Genomic DNA, 20,419 nt, shown 5'->3' on the forward strand with positions numbered 1-20,419 from the left:
AAAACTTTTCCATTCTTCTAATGGGCCTGAACCAAGTCAATGGGAATATCTGACGTTGTGCATGCTGATAGCAACTTAAGTGAATATTGATTTTATTACCTTCACCCTCCTGAAGAGCTCTCTGATCACCTACAGCTTCAGGAACCAACTTAGCATAGGAGTGTTTCTCAGTGGCATCAAACTTCATTGTATCAAAGTAGACAGACCCATTTGATACATAACTAGAAGGTTAAAAGAATTTAACAAAACCTTTATCAATATAAAACTAAAACTCAGCAATAAGTATCTCTATCCATCCTATATAAGATCCTCAGCAGGACTACTTGAAGAGTATTGTACTGTTCAACATGAGTAAGGGTGACAGAATTTGGTCCTAAGTTGTTAAAGTGCATGGTAAAAACTTTAGGTAAAAACTGTAAAAAGCCAAGGTAAATATGTCCTAGGAAAGCCAATTAAAATTAAATTTGTTAAATAAATATTTTAGCAAGATATAAAAAGGATACTATTAGATATTTCTCCTTTATAAATGTTAACATTTCCTCCCATCTTTTGATTGTCTGCAATAACATAACAATTACAAGTTACATTTATTTTCCAGGTTGTTTGCAGTGTTGTTATAGCTGTGTTGGTCCCAGATTATATGACAGAGAACGTGGGTGAGATTCCTTTTATTGGACCAACTTCTGTTGGCAGAAGAGACAGAGACAAGCTTTCAAGCTACACTGAGCTCTTCGGGTCCATTAAAAGACATTACCTTACCTACCTTGTGTCTCTCATTTATTTTCCAATCAATTTTGTCCTCCTCTATTTGGCCAATTTATTTTGTCATGGTTTTAATGGGTCATCCTTGGGATTTCCCCCCCTCCTTCTCTGTTTCAAAACCACCAGCAGTGTGCACCACTCAGAGCACAGGGTCAATTTTCTTATGGCTTGAGCACAGGCATAACTGGAAGTTTTTCAGCACATGTATATTAGACACCCAATGGCAGTTTGAGCCATAGTGTATGAATTTCTCTGCTGTTCTAGAAAAAACAATTTGCTTTTTAAACTGTTTAGAGTAAGATGTTTTTGTGATGAAAATCTTTTCATACAGTAAATCTGTACCTGCTTAAGCTACAAACAGAAAAAGTTTTTAAGTCAGGATGCCTGGATATTTAGGCACCTACATAGAAGCAGCTTGATTTTCAAAGGTACTAAGCAACAGCAAGAGTTGGGGAAGTCGATGGGAGAAGCAGATCTGCACATGTGAAAAAAACGAAACCACTTCTACTTAAGTGCCTAAATAAAGATTTAGTGGCCTATTTTACACTTCCATTTCTAAAAATTGTTGCCTAACACTATGGGTAAAATCCTGGTCCTGTTAAAGTCAATCAGAGTTTTACCATTGATTAAATGGGGCTGTAATTTCACCCTATATTTTTATGATCTGAAGTCTCCGTTTGTAAAAGAACATGAAAACCACAGTAACAAAATTTTTTTTAAATCAGGTTTGAGAATATTGCTTGGGTGTGAAGGAACAAGCTGATTAGTTTTATCCCAAAGAAACACTGCTTGAATGTAGTCTTTTGTACCACTGCTTACAGAAACAAAGTAAGATGGCTCCACTGTATATTGCAGAACTATTATTTCAGTATTAGAGCTTTGCTTTGTTACACAATAATTGCAGAGATAATTCTGTAATGTTGCACACAACCCATAAAGGCGCTTACCCATAACCATTATCCACAATCTTTTGAACAAATGCCACAATTTCCGGTACATATTCGCTGACCCGAGTTAAGACATCAGGAGGTAACACCTATGGATAAAGATAAAAGGGCATTTATATATACTGCATTTCACACCACTTTTCATGCCAGAATCTCAATTAAACCTCATCCTCCTTGTGAGGTAGGTAATAACTATTTTATAAAGATGGAAAAACTGAGGCAGAGTTAAATGACTTGCTCAAAGGAACACAGCAAGTGGCAGTCAGAAATAGAACTTAGGTGTTCTAATTCCTAGTTTCCTACTGGACCTCTTTTCTAAACTTCTTATCCCATCAGCCAAGTTACTAAAGGTCTGGCTGCTGCAGGAGATGAAAGTTATTCAGTTTGTGGCATCTCTGGCTGGGCAGGAATTATTCCCTACCATGTTTCTGAGCTACTCATGCTAAATGCTGATGTTCGTTGGCAGGGCCCCTGGTGATGCAGTTAGTGACCCCAGCCACGTATCTCAAATTCCAGACTCAGCCTGGGACAACAGGATGGGGAAAGGCAGAAATTAGCAACATTTGAGGAAGGAAAATGGACCTTATTAATGGGCAAGGGAATGAGACACCCACCCTGATGAGTTTGCCCAGTTCATGTCAAGGGGAAGGGATGGGGTGTAGATATGCAGTACGAAGTGCCTGATCTCCACATGGCAGGAACTATTGTTAACATGATCAGTTGCAGGGTGGCTACACTGGTGAGAAGAGTACAGCAGGGTCTTAATATGCTGATTTAATAACTACCAGTTCATTGCAGGTTAAAGATCATCAATAAGGTGGTGGGCTAAGGCCTTCGATCACAATCGAGTTGCTGAATTTTTTTTCAGTGCCTTCTGAGGGTGCAGCCAGCAATACACATGTCTGGCACATACAACGTTCATAAAAATGGAACAGCTTGTTTACTTACATTGAGGGCTTCCATATCTTTATGATACTCCTCTTCCCAGAATTTGGGGAGGTTAGAGAATATGGAGTTGTCAGTCACCTGACTGCCAAACTTGGAGTCTAGCCACTCGGACAGCACATCTTTTGCTTCTTCCAACAATTTCTATGAAAAGAAAATTATATACATATAACCGTTCAGTGCAATACAAATCTAGAAAAAGTCTTATTTATGAGCCTAGACTGTAATGCCTTTTCATAGAAAATATGTTTTCACACTTAATTCGCCTGGGCATGAATATTCCTGCACCTATCATTCTTTGCAGCCATGTAGCCTTCCATGTGCTTGGAGTGAACAGAAGATGGGTACATAATTTACATCTGGAGAGTCTTAACGGTGTTCTGATAAAAGATACAGAGAAGTGCTGAGGGATTTGCATTTTGCTGAAGAGAAATATCATGCAAATGAATACAGATAGTTCAGTAAAAAAAGTGCTCCCTAAATATCATTCAGCCTATTTTCTCTTTAGTTTTCCATTAACACTCTAATTACACCATACATTCTGAAGACAGATATATAGAATCAGCCTAAAAAGAACACCTACTTTGGTGACGTAATAGATTTATTTTTAAAAACAAAAACATTTATAAAGGCACCCATCTTTTAGTAGTTGGATGAACTTTACATAAGTTGGACCAAAAAGGATGCATTTCACAAAGGCAGGGAGCACACAGTCTGTGCCCCCAGAGTTATTGCACCAAACAGCTTGAAAGAGAGGCAGTACCATCCAGGATTCTAATTACCAAGAGAAATTAGTTACAATATCTGTTGTGTTTACTGGGGCTTATCCAAAGGACAATGAAGTCAATAGGAATCTTTCCATTTATTTTGCTCAGGCCCTCATCCAGAGGAAAGATATTTCTGAAATAATTTGGAAACATCAATTCGGTGAACAAGAGGCATAAAATACTTGAGCAGCACAGCAATAAAACTGTCAAAGATATTTGCATGTGCGCTGTGGACAGAGCTGTATGTACAACAAGTTATGGCATGAATCCCTCCCCAAGACAGAAATTCCATGAAAGAAGGGGAAAGATACGAGTCTGTTTGTGGGGGAGAAAATCCTTTACAGAAAACTGGAAATAACTGGAAATAGCAGCTATCAAAAAAGAAGATTATGAGGAGGTCCGAAGCTGGTCTGAGTGGCATACAGAAGCTATTTAATTGAGCTCAGTGATACAATTTTATCGCATTGAATGTTAAGTATTGGGAAATTCTCAGAACATTTATAAAATATGTTTCAGAAAACTGTTACAAGCCAATGAGATCTAAAATCCATTCATATCGACCTCAGCATGTTTGTTGATCTCTTCTCCAGTAAGTTTCTTTTGCACAGCTTCTTCTAGATGTTCCACAGCAGACTTCACTGCATTCTGAATTCTTTCCAGCATCTGCTTTTTATCTGGATCAGTGGTGTCATTTAACATAGCTGAAAAAGGCTACATTAAGAAATGTTCATGAAATAATGTACAGTGAAAAAAAAATCAATCCAAGAACTTTAACTGGATAACAGAATTATTGGCACTTTCTTGGCATGTTCTGGTGTGCTACACGCGCAGCTTATTCAACGGCTGTATATTCCTCATGTAAAATATGTTCTGAGCACATAATTCCTTACTTGAGATGAGTAGTATGTTTCCCCACATGCAGTCAGATTGAAATCTATCAGACTACTCAGAGAATAATATACTGCTCAACATCAGTAAAGGAGCAATAAGGCGGCCACTAGTTTTAACGGTCCAAAAGGATATGGGAATATAAAATTCCATCCACATTTGACTGTCTAAATCTGAATTAAACAGCTACATCACAATACGTGTTCCTTGTAGATAGTGGTTGTTTTTAACCTTTACAACATTATAACTATTTAGTACTTTCCCTTAATCTCAATGCTCTCTACAAAAGTGAATAAGCATGATAATCCCCATTTTATAGATGGGATAAATTTCCAAGCACAGAAAAGTTAAGTGACACGTTGGTGACAGACATAAAATGCAAGCCCCCTAGCTCCCAGCTCTGTGCTTCAACTCATAAGGTTGAGAATCACTAATTTTTTTTTCAATTCATGAAGCATAAAAAGGCCAAAAACTCATCCTCAACCCAGTGCATCCCCTAAACTGTAGCACCAAAAGCTCAATGATGTGAATGGCACAGTAGGCCGTATAATTCATATTCAAACTTACTCCATAAAGAAAGTCTACATAAATACTTTTCATACATGGCCTTTCCTTAAATTTGTGTTTTTATTTGTCAGAAGCTCAAGTAATATTGCAGCGAACATCTGAATTTTCCTCAAAATAGTACACACATACATACAGATTACATGTTTGGGGACAAAATTAAGCATGCATTTTGCACATGCAATTCTATGCCTAAAGCATCAGAAAAGTCTGGCGCAGATTTAAAAAATAGTCAAAAATTCTACAGATGTGAAGATGGCTGTTTATTTCCAGTAATATAGCATCACAAGTTTTCCTGTGGATGGTCCTGATTCAGCAAGGTACTCTAAGCAAATGTCTAATTTTAAGCACATGAGCAGTCCTACATAATCAGTGGAACTCCCCAAATGCTTAAAGTACCTTACTGAATCAGAGACTAAGTTATGAACAGAGGAAAACTATGAGCTCACCTTTGAAGCAATTTGAACATCTTCAAATAGCTGGACTGCAGGTGGCTTCTTCTCTCTATATTGTTCAAAAAGATAATTTTGTCTTGCTCTCTTAATGATCTACAAGGCAAGAATATTAAAACATATTTCTAAAAAGGGCAAAGTCCAAATACCAATGTATTTTGCTACTACATACTTTAGCAGGACCCCTCTAAATTCAACAAGCTACAAAAATTACATATCTAATTAGCACCACTGAAGCACATCAAATAAAGTAATCATGAAATTAAATGCATTAATAACCAATAATGAAGCAGGCCAGTAAAATAAGTTACCTTTGTAAAAAGGACAGTTAATCTTCATGGTCTATAACCGCATTCACTTATACATCAGCTTGGAAGGATTAGATTTTTAAATTGGTAGATGTTGGTACTGGTTGATTTCATCATGCACACAGAAACGGACACAAAATATTTCCAGCCATGATAATCAAAGTTTTTTAAACACAGGCAAGTGAGAAAAGTGCTGCTTGAGAACTTAAGAGTTTGATTTAAGAGTATTTACCTTTGTATACTTTGATATCTGAAGTTGACAATTTTGGTTTTAATAGCTATAGAGCTTCAACTTTCTGAATTTCAACATTTACTATCATTACTGTCAGTAATTCTTGCCTGACCACCCCGCATTGTCTGGCTCGGCCCCTCCCACAACTGAAAATTAGAAATGCTTCTAACTCACAATTCTGTACAACTGTGAAAATTTAAAATTTGATTAAAAAGGGGAAAATTTTAAAAATAAACAGATACTATTCACTGAAATTATATACAAAAATTGAATTCTGCCAAGCCTACTTGTACACAAAAGCAGCATGGATCTAAATTACTAGATGCTTTGCTAAAGTCTAGACAGTATACTAAACCTGAATGAGATCCAGTGACTGAAAATCAATGTCTTTGTGACAGATATTAGAATCAGGCTACATAGTGCAATTAAAGTTACTAGTCTAGATGTCTAGCCTTACCAAATTGATAAAACACACTATATGCATACTGACTCCGAATCCCTGGGCTTGGTCAACTTATTGTCATTTAGATGCACCTTTAAAGACACCTTACCTTATCATCAATATCTGTAATATTTATACAATAGAAGACATCGTATTTAAAGTAATCCCTCAACACTCTTCTCAGGATATCAAATGAGATGTATGACCTAAAAAAAATTCAAAAGACAGAACTTACTTTTACTTAGCAAATACTTCATATACACATCTATTATATGCAAGAACTATGTTAATGCAGCACTGAACGAGATTTTAAATCCCAAAGTCAGTAAATTCCCAACTGAAGTTCCCATAACAATATTAACTTTCCCCCCACTACAAACAGGCTTTTCATTGCATAACAAATATAAATGGTAATTTTCTTTTTCCATCTTAGAGTACCCGAGTTGTCATCCAGCAATATGTCTAACTCACTGTACTTGGCTTGACATATTCCTAGAGATTTTCAGCTTTGTTATTTAGTTGCTTACAATATGAACTGTTTGCTTTTTATCCAAGGAAGAAACTCTGTGGTACCTGGCATGTCCCATGTGAGAAGCATCATATACTGTTGGGCCACAGCAATACCATGTCACTTTTTTGCCACTCTGGGGCTGAAATACATCCTTAAATGGAAAGAAAGGTACAGTGAGCAGAAGAAATTGAAGACATAAGGTCTTGGAGCAGCAACATCAGGAGCACAGGCATGTCAAGCAAATATGATTATGGATTAACACACAACAATTACACTCTCAATTTTACTGTAAGAAAAAAATGCTAACTTCACGACCTAAAAGAGATAACATAGTTCATTTTTTTTCATTAGCTGCAGTCTACAAAATGTGATATCAAAGTGTAGACAGCCAGATGGGTCAGATCTTCATTTAACCCTTAGCCAATATTACCCATGCATGCAAAGGGAAGAGTGAGGCCTCGTTTACAAGGAGACATTTTTTCGGTATAACCTGAGGTGAGAATTTAAATCAATATAGTTACAATAGTATAACTCTCAGTTTGGATGCTCTTATTCCCATATAAAAGAATGGCTTTTTTGGATTTAGCTTATGGTGCTTAAGAATGTTTATTTAGCTTAAAACCTAACAAACAAAAAAGGTACTCATACTAGAACAACAATGTCCACATGGAGCTGTTATACCAACACTGGTAAAACTCTCTCATGTAGACAAGCCCTAACAAGACAAATTCTGATTTGGTTGTGTATATGATGTTGTATTATGTTATGGGCTCTTGGGTGATGGAAGGCTGCAGTCATATACTATACCTGGAATATAATAGCACTTTCTATGTTTACAAACATATTTGACTAAACTAGGTATCTTTGACACATATTTAATAAGATTCAGCAAAATGATACATCTATTTAGTATGTCACAGAAGCTTGCGAATAGATATGAAAGCCATTTAAAAAAATGTCACTGGTCAATTATATTTGCATCTCTACAGAAAACCCTGCAGTTTTTTTTCATTCATTCACCTTGTTGCGCGTGAGGCTGTTGTAGAGGCAGAGTTTAGACTGTATTGTTCCTTCTGGGGAAGACCAATGGGGCTGCGTACGTTTGCCTTTACCTAGAAAAGAACGTAAAGACAACCTCAAGAAACTTCTAAAGATCATTATAACAGACATATGGATTTATAATAAAGGATTTTCCACGTTACTGCCTTAAATTATTTCAAAAGGAAAAAATGTTTTTATAGGATGTACAGAAACAGCTCCATTCAAAGTAGCCCAAACTAATTATATTACGTAGACCTTCCCATAAAGCTAGTACAAGTTTATTTTCTACTCTCTTGCTTGCCATCAGTTTATATCCCTTTTCAAATTATAAATCTAAAACATAGAAAAAAACTGCAATACAGTGTACATTAAAGCATGTACAAAGATTTTGAAATTTAGTCAATCATTGAGGTAATTAGGTTTTCAAAAAGATCTGTAACAATTTATCTTTGTAAAACCATTGACCCTAATAAGACTGCATATCTTAAAACTCAGGTAATACCTAGAAAAATTTCCACAAAGTCCAGAGTCAGTATTGAAGAACACATATTTAGTGGGAGAAAGAGAAAAGGGCAGACAGCATAGCTCAGAAAGAACTTCGCCCTTTTATCACACACAGCTTCTCTGAACATCTTCATTTACTACAAATACATATCTAAGTGGAGCACATTCAATAGAAGGCACAATCTAGTCTTTGATTTATTTACTGCAGGTAGCAGAATCATTATGGTAAAAGAAGAAGTATGATAAATTGTGGGACAAAATCCAGCCCTTATCTGAGGGTACTGTTCTGAGGAAGGAGCAAGGAGGAAGGGGCCAGAGAGAGGATGAAGATCAGTGTAGTACTAGCTATAGTTCTAACATTGTGTAGAGCAGATCAGAAAATGGAATTTCCATACTGTGGGAATTTCCAACTTTGAGTAATCTGTTTTCATTTCAAATCAGAATGAAAATTTGAAATTTCTAGTACAATTAAAACAATGAAACATTTCAATAATGTCAAAATACAAAATATTAAGTAGGATATTCAAATATATAAAATTATAAGTATAAAAGTCAAAACAAAATGAAAATGAAACAAAAAAGTAGAAACACAACAAAATTCCAATTGAAATTGACATGTTCTCATGAATCATTTCAATTTCAATGAACTTGAATTTCCCAACAGAAAAATTCTGTAGAAATTTTTCTGAACAGCCCTAATACAGAGCTACCCTGCTTTTAGATAGCAGGATGGTTCAGGCCAAAGCACTGTAATGCATTGCCAGGCAATATTTAAGACCCCTTTAAAAAGGAGCATATCATATGTCCTAGCTTACAGCGTGCCAAATGGGAGGCGTGGACACACCTCTAAACATGATTCTTTGAGGATGCAGTGTGAGCCCGCTGGAGTGCTGGGGTAATAGCTGGGCACAACTCTCAGCATTTGTAAGGCAGGAAGGGTGCCCTGCTGCTTGCGCTGAGGAACTGGAGGGATTAAAAGGCTTCATATACTCCCTTTTCCTTGCCCACCTGCACATAAGCACTGAGCAGAACTGGACTCTCTCTTTTCCATTATGCTTCCATTAGGTATTACACCTCTGATGTGCTTAAAAAACAAGTAGCAACAGAGTATCATCTCCTCCAAGAAGCTGCTGTGTGCTGTGCATCTGGCCTCCACGCTCCATACCACCTGTGGCTGTATTTCAGTGATGTGATGTGTGAATATTAAGTTAACACATTAACTTACATCAAAACTGGAAGAATAACAGCAAGACAGAAAACTGAGAAATACAACAAGTTTTCCCTCCCCATTTATTTCAGTATTGTTGTTAAGAATTTATATGGGATGCAATTTACCTGCAACTAAAATATTATCCAATTGTTTGTAACTTGTATTGTCAAAATGGCTTTCATGTTTTGTCTCTCAGCATGCCCATCATTCACTCAGTTTCCCTGGAAATATCTTCTTTTGTGTATTGCAACTGAGAACCACAATAATCAATTGCAAAAAGTGATTATATATAATCAGTTCATATATAATTCCCACTATCCTTTTGAACAATTGGGTAACTGGAAAAGAGAGGCTTAATGTAATACCCTGACCCAGACAAGGATAAAATATTATATTGGTATACTGTACACGGAGCTGTATCATTAGTTCTAAGTATTTTACTGTAAATGAGATGTAAGTTAACACATACCTCAAGTACAAAACCAGCCTATCCATAAAGGAGTCCAAATACCAGAAGACAAATGTTTACTCTTAGATTTACAAAGGTTACAATGACATGGATTACTGTGATGAAGGCAACAGCCAAATTAATCACAGAAGAAAAAAGATCCTATGTGCCAAAGCGGTCAGCTCACAATCCAGGAGCAATGATATATAGACTATAATGGTAAAGTTCAAACATACAACTTCCAATAAAAGATCAACGTACAGTTCCAGCCCATTCATCTATATGCTTCTTCCCATCACTTTGGTCTTCTCTAGGTTAAGCCTAAGCAAGTTTGTTCTCATCCACATCCCTAGCACTGTTAGACACTAAGACAATACAAAGAGCAATATCCAAGTTCTATGAAAAGGCACTGCAGCGCTGCATATCATCTGCCTACTGGACACTGTAAGACATAGTATCTCACAATCTTTACCAGCAGCCAGACAGATATCTTAAAAAGGAGACCTTGGGAGAAGGCAGATTAATTACCGCCCTGTAAGATTTCTCAGACAGAAAGGCACAAACCTACAGATGGGCTATCCTATCGCCACCCATGAAACTCTGTGGGTGGATCAACAAACACTTATAGTTAGTGCTATCAAAGACTACTGCCAGAGCCAACAAATCAGCCCGGGAACCTTCACGGTGTCTGTTGGTAGGTGTAGTCAGTCAACAAAACCAAACCTGTCTGTGCCAGACTAACAATTAACACCAGACTGGTAGGCATTCACAACACGTATGATGACAGGATGCTACTGGGGTTAATGCAGCACCACCTTCTCAATAACCTTGATCAAAAAAGATTGGGTGTTAACATGCAGCTATTGAAAAGCATTGTACAAGAGCTAAGTACTATGAATAATATAATAACTATTACAGGACTTCTTGAGCAGGGACCTCACTATAAAGCATTTGTTTCAGGGCAGCTGGCGCATAGGAAAGCATCAGAGAAGAATGACAAACTCCCAAGAGGTTACAAAATAACCTAGATTAACCAGTTCACATTTCCTCACATGAACAGTAATTGTTTAATTACCAAGGAAAAGCTACATTCTTTTCAGAAATGTTAATTTACCCTGTTAATAACACAGTTTACATTACTATAAACTTGTACAGTATACAAAATCTGTATTTCTGTAACCCTTTGCAAAAAAACTGAATGGCTCCAATTGACTGGACCCTCACACAGTCAAAACAAAAACTGTATACATCTGTGACAGAATAGGATTTTTTGGTAATATTTTTTATGACTCTTATGTGAACCTGTTTCCCGCTTACTTTGCATTGGGGGTGGGAAAAGGATTACGTTTGCTCTCAAGGCAGACCAGGAGACACGGGGAGCAGGTGGAGTGTTGCTTAGCTGTCTAAGCGGACTGAAAGGGTTATTACAAATATTGGTCAACGCTGATTGACATCCATGGACAACCCGCAAAAAACAATGGAAAACCCAATCACCAACACACTGACACCCAGCAACCATCAACCCAGACCCCGCTCCCCAGCAGGACTCAAGGGCCAGCTTAAAACGGCTGGTGGGCCAGATCTGGCCCACGGGTCATAGTTTGCCCACTTCTGGCCTAAGGGGTTCTTGATTTAATTTGTAAAACTGATCTGTCTTATCAATTTCAGTTAGCTTCTGCTTGGGAAAGTTATAGGCTGCAGCAGAGACACTGGAGCTGTCTGCAGATTCAGGAAGCCTTCAGCTGGTTCACATTCAGTAAGATTTCTTTGCAATCCTGAGAAATGTACGTAAATGATAGTTTAAGTTCTGCAAGATCTGCTGTTTTAGGCTTCCTCTTGTTAGCTAAAATTTCATATTTGCCAATGGAATGTGGATGTAAGTCCAAGTAAAATTTTGTGTGTGTGCGCGCGCGCGTGTGTGTGTGTACTGGAAAGCAGTTTTTTTTTCTTGCTGAAATATTTTATTTTAGGACTTAACAATTTAAGAGACACAGACTGAAAATTCACTAGCCGGCTGTGCTTCTGATGAGTCTTAAATAAAAATGATCCATCTTAACAGAAAACTGAACAGAGTGACTCACCCACTTAGGAGCAAGACAGTGACTAGTGATGATCACTCTTATTCAGATCACAGTGCTAAGTTCCTGCATACTGTGTTACTGAGTTGTTTATAGAAGAAATGTAATCCTCTAATAGAGATATTTACTACTTCTTAATAAAGAATTAAAATGCACATGTCTGAGTTAGATGTTTTGCCTGGAACTGACCCTCATGATCAACAAAAAGATTTTTTGTCTTGGTAATAGTCTTCTTTGGGGATAGTATTAATTGGACGTTTGAATTAATTAAAGACTAAACTTCATTAGTCTGCCATTGTCATTGCATTTATATTCTTTCTGTCCTAAGTCCTTAGTGAAAACATCGGTTAGTCACTCAAAACAGAACTCTGCATTCTTAGGAGCAATTTTATTGTCGTAAAACTGTGGATTATAGCAATTAGATTTAAACAGCAGTCACCTTTAAAGACATTTATTTTCCTCCCAGTCTCTTATTTTAAAGATGCAACATTTCAATAAGATTCTAAATTTGTATTAACTGTAACTATAAGTCTGTATTCTTGTTTGCACACCAGGTACTGTGCTACAAGCATGCCACAATAATCCAAAGATTGTCTCCTCTTTTAGCACCACCAATCTTTTGTTTTGTTCTCTTTCATCATTACCTTCTGTGGGAGTCTCTGCATATTCTTGTCTTGGGATGGGAGGTATTTTTAGCTTTCTTCAGAAGTGCTCTTGGGATAGGTCAAAGTGTTTTTTGTATGAACTCTCATCTGTCCCCAAACCTGGAGTTTTCAAATGTCTAGTGCAGTGAATTGCCATATTCATTATTTTCTTTCAGATTGAATTTCTCCTATTTTTGGCTGCTTGTGCTTCTAGCGTTCATAGGACTAAATAGTGAAAAACAGGCAAATGGTAAAATTGCCCCATTATTTTGCTTAGGACAGAACTTTCACTTGTACCAAATAATAACAGATTCAGTGTTGGTTTTGTCTGAGAAATTTGTAAACTCATCTTCCTTGTTGTCCCAGCCTGGTCTGTCCTGCTCTCTGGATGGACACTAGTCTGTTGTAGTTCATAACTTTGCTAGACCCTAGAAATCATGGTCTTAATAAAGACATTGAATTTATGGCTTGTTACCACAATCTGTAACCTACTAGCCCCCCTGTCATAAATATAAAGGGAAGGGTAAACACCTTTAAAATCCCTCCTGGCCAGAGGAAAAACCCTTTAACCTGTAAAGGGTTAAGAAGCTAGGATAACCTCGCTGGCACCTGACCAAAATGACCAATGAGGAGACAAGATACTTTCAAAAGCTGGAGGGGGGAGAAACAAAGGCTCTCTCTGTCTGTGTGATGCTTTTGCCAGGGACAGAACAGGAATGGAGTCTTAGAACTTAGTAAGTAATCTAGCTAGATATGCGTTAGATTCTGATTTCTTTAAATGACTGAGAAAATAAGCTGTACTGAATGGGATGTAGATTCCTGTTTTTGTGTCTTTTTGTAACTTAAGGTTTTGCCTAGAGGGATTCTCTGTTTTGAATCTGGATTACCCTGTAAGGTATTTACCATCCTGATTTTATGGGGGTGATTCTTTTTACTTTTTCTTCTATTAAAATTCTTCATTTAAGAATCTGAATGCTTTTTCATTGTTCTTAAGATCCAAGGGTTTGGGTCTGTGTTCACCTATGCAAATTGGTGAGGATTTTTATCAAAACTTCCCCAGGAAATTGGGAGGATTTTGGGGGGAAAGACGTTTCCAAACGGGCTCCTTCCCAGTTATATACCTGTTAGATGTTTGGTGGTGGCAGCGATAAAGTCCAAGGGCAAAAGGTAAAATAGTTTGTACCTTGGGGAAGTTTTAACCTAAGCTGGTAAAAGTAAGCTTAGGAGGTTTTCATGCAGGTCCCCTCAGCTGTACCCTAGAGTTCAGAGTGGGGAAGGAACCTTGACACCCCGTTTCTGTCCTTTGACTACAGATGTATTAAAGGGGCATTTTACCTTGAGTGATCCTGTGTTAATTACTTAAGTTAAATTATCTGTTCAATCTCGTATTTAGCTCTGACACTCTTAGGTCATATCTGCACTACAAAATTATGTCAACCTAACTTTTGTTGGCATACAGCCACCGCAGTTATTAAATCGCTTATGTGTGTGTGCACACTTGGTTCCTTGTGTTGGTGGAGCTCTTGTATCGATTGTATTATCAGTGTGGGGCATTGTGGGATGGCTTCTGAAGGCCAGTAACAGTCGATATAAGCAACACAACGTCTGAACTGACACTGCGTCAACCTAATTACATCGACTGTGACTACGCCACTTGGGGAGGTGGTGTTACTAAATTGGCATAGAGAGGCACTTACGTCAGCAGGAGCCAAATGCACGTGAAGATGCCTCCACAGCTAAGTTGACGCAAGGCAGCTTACATTGACCTAACCCTGTAGTGTAGACCAGTGGTTCTCAACCAGGTATCTGGGGCACACTGCGGGGCCGCGAGCAGGCTTCAAGGGTCCGCCAGGCAGGGCTGGATGATTTAGTTGGGGATTGGTCCTGCTTTGAGCCGGGGGTTGGACTAGATGACCTCCTGAGGTCCCTTCCAACCCTGATATTCTATGATTCTAAGAGGGTTTCCCCACTTCTCAGCAGGGAAGCTGAGCAGAGCCCCAGCTCAAGAACAAAGGACTAAGAGGTGTGATGGGGGAAGGATAAGTGTGGGCTCTGGAAGAAGTTTGGGAGCTCGCTCATCTGGGAACAGACTAAGGAAGGAAGTCAGAGAGAAACACAGAGCCTGAAAATGGAGTTCACTACAGCTTGACTGGTGAATTGCTCTGGGCTGACGAGAATGGACTATGGTTTAGCCTTTATATCACAATGCAAACCTAAAGACTTTCAGTGCTGTGCATCCAGTTGACTAATAAACCCTGCTGTTTTGAAACCACTGTTTGAGTGTCACTGCAAATACTGTGTGATGTGCATTAGACCCTGAAAAGTGTACAAGTCCCTAACCTGGAGTCTATCTCAGCTGGACTTATTCAGTCAGGCTTATGGTGTGATGCAGAAGCGCTGAAGCCCCAGCAGTTCATTCTCAGGAGATGGTGAGGCTGTATGGCCTACCCTTCAGGAAGAGTGAGACCCCCTGGGGGATAGCACATTGAAGAGGCTCCTCCAAGAGACTGCTCCTGTGGATCTATGACAAATGTCTTATACCTAATGGTTAGTTTTTTTATTATTATTAAAAACACTGATAATTGATTTCTGTAAGCGGAGAAAATATCAAATAAAACAAATAAGGAAATAGCTTCACTATTTCAAATACCTCTGAATCCATCAATTATGCCACATTACTAGCTACACCCCAGTGTAGAACTTTGTGGTAATTTGCTAATGATGTAATCTGGAGTGTGTGTTACACTGCTAGTGACACATTTCCGATCACCGAGCAGGAACAGGTGGAGTCACTCTGCAGTGTTTTTACTCCTTTTAATTTGGAAGGACTCAGAGGGTAGTGATAGCAATTGTGAGCTCCAAGAACCCTGTTACATGAGGTGTGATGGGTTCCATTCTGTTCCCTCTCTTATTTATGTGAACATAAGGTTACTAGGAGATTTCATAAGGAGCCAAGTGCTATGATATCTTCAGTACACTAATGGCACCCAGCTTTCTGTTCATCTGATAGAAACAGCCACATTTATCCTACCATCGACCTTGGCACAGTTATACATGATTTTGCCACCTTGAAACTAAGTTACTGTAATACTTTCTACATGGAGTTACACCTTGAGAACATCTGGAAACTTCAGCTAATGCAGAATGAACATAGCATCTGTTTAAGTGAAGCCTCATATCAGAAGCACATAATGTAGTGTCACTGGAACTGTACTAATTGGCTGTGGGTTTCCAGGTGGAGTTCAAGATGCTGGTTTCCCCTTTTAACTCCTAAACTCTATGGGATCGCGTTACCCAAGGAACCACCTCTTCCACAGTTGTGATCTGCAGAGACACCTAACTTCCGTGGTATTAAGGTGGGGGAAACTGTTAGCAAGGTGCTCTCAACTAGCTAGAGGCATAAAGGATAACAAGAAAACATTCTACAAATACATTAGAAGTAAGAGGAAGACCAAGGACAGGGTAGACCTGCTACTCAATGAGGGGGAAAAACAATAACAGAAAATGTAGACGTGCTTAATGACTTCTTTGTTTCAGTTTTCACCAAGAAGGTTGGTGGTGACTGGATGTCTAACATAGTGAATGCCAGTGAAAATGAGTTAGGATTAGAGGCTAAAATAGGAAAAAAATAAGTTAAAAATTACTTTGACAAGTTAGAGGTCTTCAAATCACCAGGGTCTGATGAAATGCATCCTAGAATACTCAAGGAGCTGACTGAGGAGATATCTGAGCCATTAGCGAATATCTTTGAAAAGTCTTGGAAGACTGGAGAGATTCCAGAAGACTGGGAAAAGGCAAATATAGTGCCAGTCTATAAAAAGGGAAATAAGGACAACCCAGGGAATTGCAGACCAGTCAGCTTAACTTCTGAACCCAAAAAGATCATTGTCTAACCTGCTCTTAAAAATCTCCAAACACCTGTCAGGGATGGTCTAGATTATACTTAGTCCTGCCATGAGTGCAGGGGACTGGACTAGATGACCTCTAGAGGTCCCTTCCAGTCCTATGATTCTAATTCTGGAATTTGCTTTCCCCCTTAGTCTGCCAGAGCCCAGATTTGTCATACTTCTGGACAATCTCCAAAGGCCATCCTTTTCTTCCTTGGCCATTTGAGGATGAGGGGATATTGAAGGGTTTATATTTATACTTGCTGCTGGTTTGATTATTAGAGTGTCTGCAGTCTGTTATATGGGATTTAAATATTGTTTTGATATTGTGAAATTTAATATTGTGTAAAATCACCGATAGGATAGGTGGGCAATTGTTGAGGTTCTCTGCAATCAAAATAAACAAACAAACAAACAAAACGTCTACTAATCTGTAACTTGCCCACCAATTCCATGTCACTACTCACTTGTCAGAAGTTTACAAGGTTCAATTTTTTCATTGCTGCCACCATAGATTGCTTCTATATGCCTGTACCACCGAACAACATGGAAATGCTGGTCCATAGGTGGCCTCGAAAACTGTCTGAATACCTCCACATCTGCATGTGAAAATGTGAACCCCTGGATATAACTACGAGTGCTGAGGTACTTGTCCAAAGCCTTCAGCCTGGCTTCCTCTTCACTAATGCTCAGAATGAAACTGTAATTGGAAGCTGCAAAGACAGAGGTACAGGACATATGGTCAGAACTAAAGTAAAAAAGGCATCTTATGACCAAAAATATATCCCAAAGCTATTAGGGCAAATAATATCATTGAAACAACCAGATGTATACTAGAAATTGACAGCAAATTTGAGCGAAAAATATTTTGTCAAATGTAATGAACAACCATAAAAGGCTGTTCTAAATGGTCTTTTTTTTTTTTTTTTTTTTTTAAATATTAGGACAATTTTTTTACATGGTAAATTTCAGGGGGAAATCATGGCTCAGAGACAAAGGCACAGACCCAGGTCTTTTGCATGAAAACAAAAATACAATGTATAACAGTTATAGAGGATCTTCCATGCCTAGTGGGTTTAATCAGCACTTCACTCTCTTAGTCCACTAAAGCCCTCATCCCACAAAGATGTACACATTTATGATTAACTTTATGCACTGTGAGTAGTCATATTAACGTCAATGGAATTACTCACAACATATACAGATTGTACTTAAATCTTTGCAGGACTGGGGCTTAAGTGTGGGGTCCTAATTTGATGCCCACTTTCCCTTACTTGCTCTGACTCTCAGATGTTTGCAGAATGTTAAATTACAGCCATCGGTGCTACTACCTGCATGTCCCCTGCATCAGTTTCTTTCCTCAAATGTGTATGTAATATGCATTAAAATGAACAGGAGTTATATTAATGGACAGAAGAGATGGCAGACTACCTCACATGTACCCCCATTCTTTCCTCTGACTTACTCAGCTCATCTTCCATCATGCATATGTAAAACAGGCTTTGTTTTATACAGTTTATTTTACAAGCACTAAGTAACTTTTTTATAATTAAAAGAGCATAGCACATTTACAAAGGGAGAAGTTCTGTGGTTTGGGAGGCACACTCACAATAAGGTACTGTATAGCAGAGTACCAAACTGTGGTCCATGGGCCACCAGTGGTCTGCGAGCTCCATTTAGGTGGTTTGCAGATAGTTCCCTCTAAGTTGCATGCCTGGGCGGCTGCACACAACAAAATGAAGGGCCACCCACCTCATTAGTGGAGCTGCGCAGGCTCACATGTAAAGTGAGGTGGTGGCCTTGGGGGAAATAGAGTGGTAGGGGGCAGCGGGGTTAGAAGAGGGGGTACGGGGAATTTGGGATGTGCAGGACTGCAGTGGCCACAGAAAGAGGCAACTTTTCTCAGCTCCAGGGCTGCGGCTGCTGGGAAAAGATAGCCCTCCTCCCCAGCCTCAGCTCTGTGGCTGCTATGGCAGGGGAGAGACCCCCCTTGCTTCCCAGCCCCAACTCGGGGCTGCCATGGCAGGAGAAAGAGGGCACATCCATTGTATTAGAAAGGGAAGACTACGGATATTAAAATGTGAGTTGTTTGCTTTTATTTATAGAACAAAATCACATTTATTATTATGTTATTTTTATATAGCGCTTTTATCCAAAGCGCTTCACAATAGTTAGCTAACGGTACAAACAACATTTGGAAAGATCATTAAGTGATTCGCTGCGACCCTCAGCAATTTTCAAGTGGTCCTTGGGGGGGGGGTGGGGGTGGAATTTGAGAACCACAGCTGTATAGAAAGCATTGTGATTTGCTCTCAGTGGCAGTTATAAAATCTGTGCTAGCACTCACATTAAGTCCACACAGCCTTAAATCTTTCCCTAACAATTTAGCACTTTAGAGTGCTTTCCATGTTCAAAACACTGTACAAACATTAACGAACTGTCTCGTGAGGCACATAAGTGAAAAGGAAAAATTAATATGTACTTAGGATCATACAAAGAGTTGGTGTCAGTGCCAGGATTAGAACATGAGTTCTTGTCTCCAAATCCCATGTTCCAGGCCACTAAACCAAGTTTTTATTTCTCAGACAGTATGGTAATCTTGTTCTACAAGGGAAGTTTCCATATAGCTTCCGTAGCACTAAGCTTATTGAAAGGAAAAACAATAGCTACAAGTGGGTGTGGGAACTCTGAAGGTGGGGGGATTCTTCCAGATGTGTGTAGGTATCATCAGCTGAGACTGAGATTTTGTGTGCGGCCCATTTCCTATGGGGAACAAAATAATTGTTTCGCTTTAATGGAATATTTCAGCGGTTCATTTGGTTCCTGCAAATCATTGGAAGCAATGCAGAATAGTGGCAGTTAGAATTATAAAACAAAGAGGAAAATATTAGCCAATTACACTTCTAAAATCATATCTAATACTGCATGTATTGTCTATTTACATCAAGCAACCTTTTGAGAAGACAGTAATATAGAGAGATGATATATAAATGCTAGTGAGATAACAAGTGTATTTGACCCTTTAAAATATACACAGGATGTAATGCCAGATGTTTCAAGTTTAGTGCAATGAACAGAACCAGTCACAGAAAAATCATAGTCACAATAGTTGCTTTGCATACTTAACACACACACACACAAAAATCAAAGAGTCAGCTCAATGCACTAAAAATCTCCCTCAAATTTAAGTCAATGCAGTATTATCCATGGTGGATAAGAAGTAAAAAGAAAAATGGATGTGTGTAGTTTTAACTAGACAATATGTGCAATCTTATAAATGGGATTAAGATTGGCCCATGAACTTAATTTCTCTCTAAATGGTTCATGTTTGTAAATATTGGAAATTTATTCTTATCTCTAGTAGATGTTTACAAAATGAAACATTCATTAATGTAAAATGTAAACTGGTTGATCAGTTTGAAATCTGAATGGCCAGATGAGCTCCATGATATATTGTGTGTATGAAAGATCAGGAAAACAACATACTCCCTAGGAGAAAGGTTTCAGAGTAACAGCCGTGTTAGTCTGTATTCGCAAAAAGAAAAGGAGTACTTGTAGCACCTTAGAGACTAACCAATTTATTTGAGCATGAGCTTTCGTGAGCTACAGCTCAGATTCATATTACAACACATAAGTCTCAAAAAAACTCTTAAGGAGGCAGCACCACTCTTTTTGATAAGTATTATTGCAGGTGTGAACTTTAACTGATTTAAGGAGACTTCGTATGTCTGAGTAATGATCTTTTTCCTCCACACCCTAAAACCATTTGGAAAGGGAAGTTGTATAGTA

General features: G+C 38.4%; 1 protein-coding gene across 2 annotated transcripts in view; it reads right to left on the reverse strand.

Moving 5' to 3' along the window:
• Nucleotides 1-20,419, reverse strand: part of CARS1 (cysteinyl-tRNA synthetase 1) — a 50,615-nt gene that overhangs the window by 24,370 nt on the left and 5,826 nt on the right. The window contains exons 2-10 of one of the 2 annotated variants that reach the window (XM_048853961.2): nucleotides 17,098-17,343; nucleotides 7,839-7,930; nucleotides 6,881-6,969; nucleotides 6,417-6,513; nucleotides 5,323-5,421; nucleotides 3,983-4,132; nucleotides 2,658-2,798; nucleotides 1,710-1,798; nucleotides 100-221 (exon numbers count right to left, since the gene is read on the reverse strand). In XM_048853961.2, coding sequence (XP_048709918.1) covers nucleotides 100-221; nucleotides 1,710-1,798; nucleotides 2,658-2,798; nucleotides 3,983-4,132; nucleotides 5,323-5,421; nucleotides 6,417-6,513; nucleotides 6,881-6,969; nucleotides 7,839-7,930; nucleotides 17,098-17,343 — 1,125 coding nt within the window. The remainder of the gene's footprint in view (nucleotides 1-99; nucleotides 222-1,709; nucleotides 1,799-2,657; nucleotides 2,799-3,982; nucleotides 4,133-5,322; nucleotides 5,422-6,416; nucleotides 6,514-6,880; nucleotides 6,970-7,838; nucleotides 7,931-17,097; nucleotides 17,344-20,419) is intronic. The other variant, XM_048853962.2, reaches the window with a different exon arrangement.

Source organism: Caretta caretta, chromosome 6, assembly GCF_965140235.1.
Source record: "Caretta caretta isolate rCarCar2 chromosome 6, rCarCar1.hap1, whole genome shotgun sequence".
NCBI classification, from domain to species: domain Eukaryota; kingdom Metazoa; phylum Chordata; order Testudines; family Cheloniidae; genus Caretta; species Caretta caretta.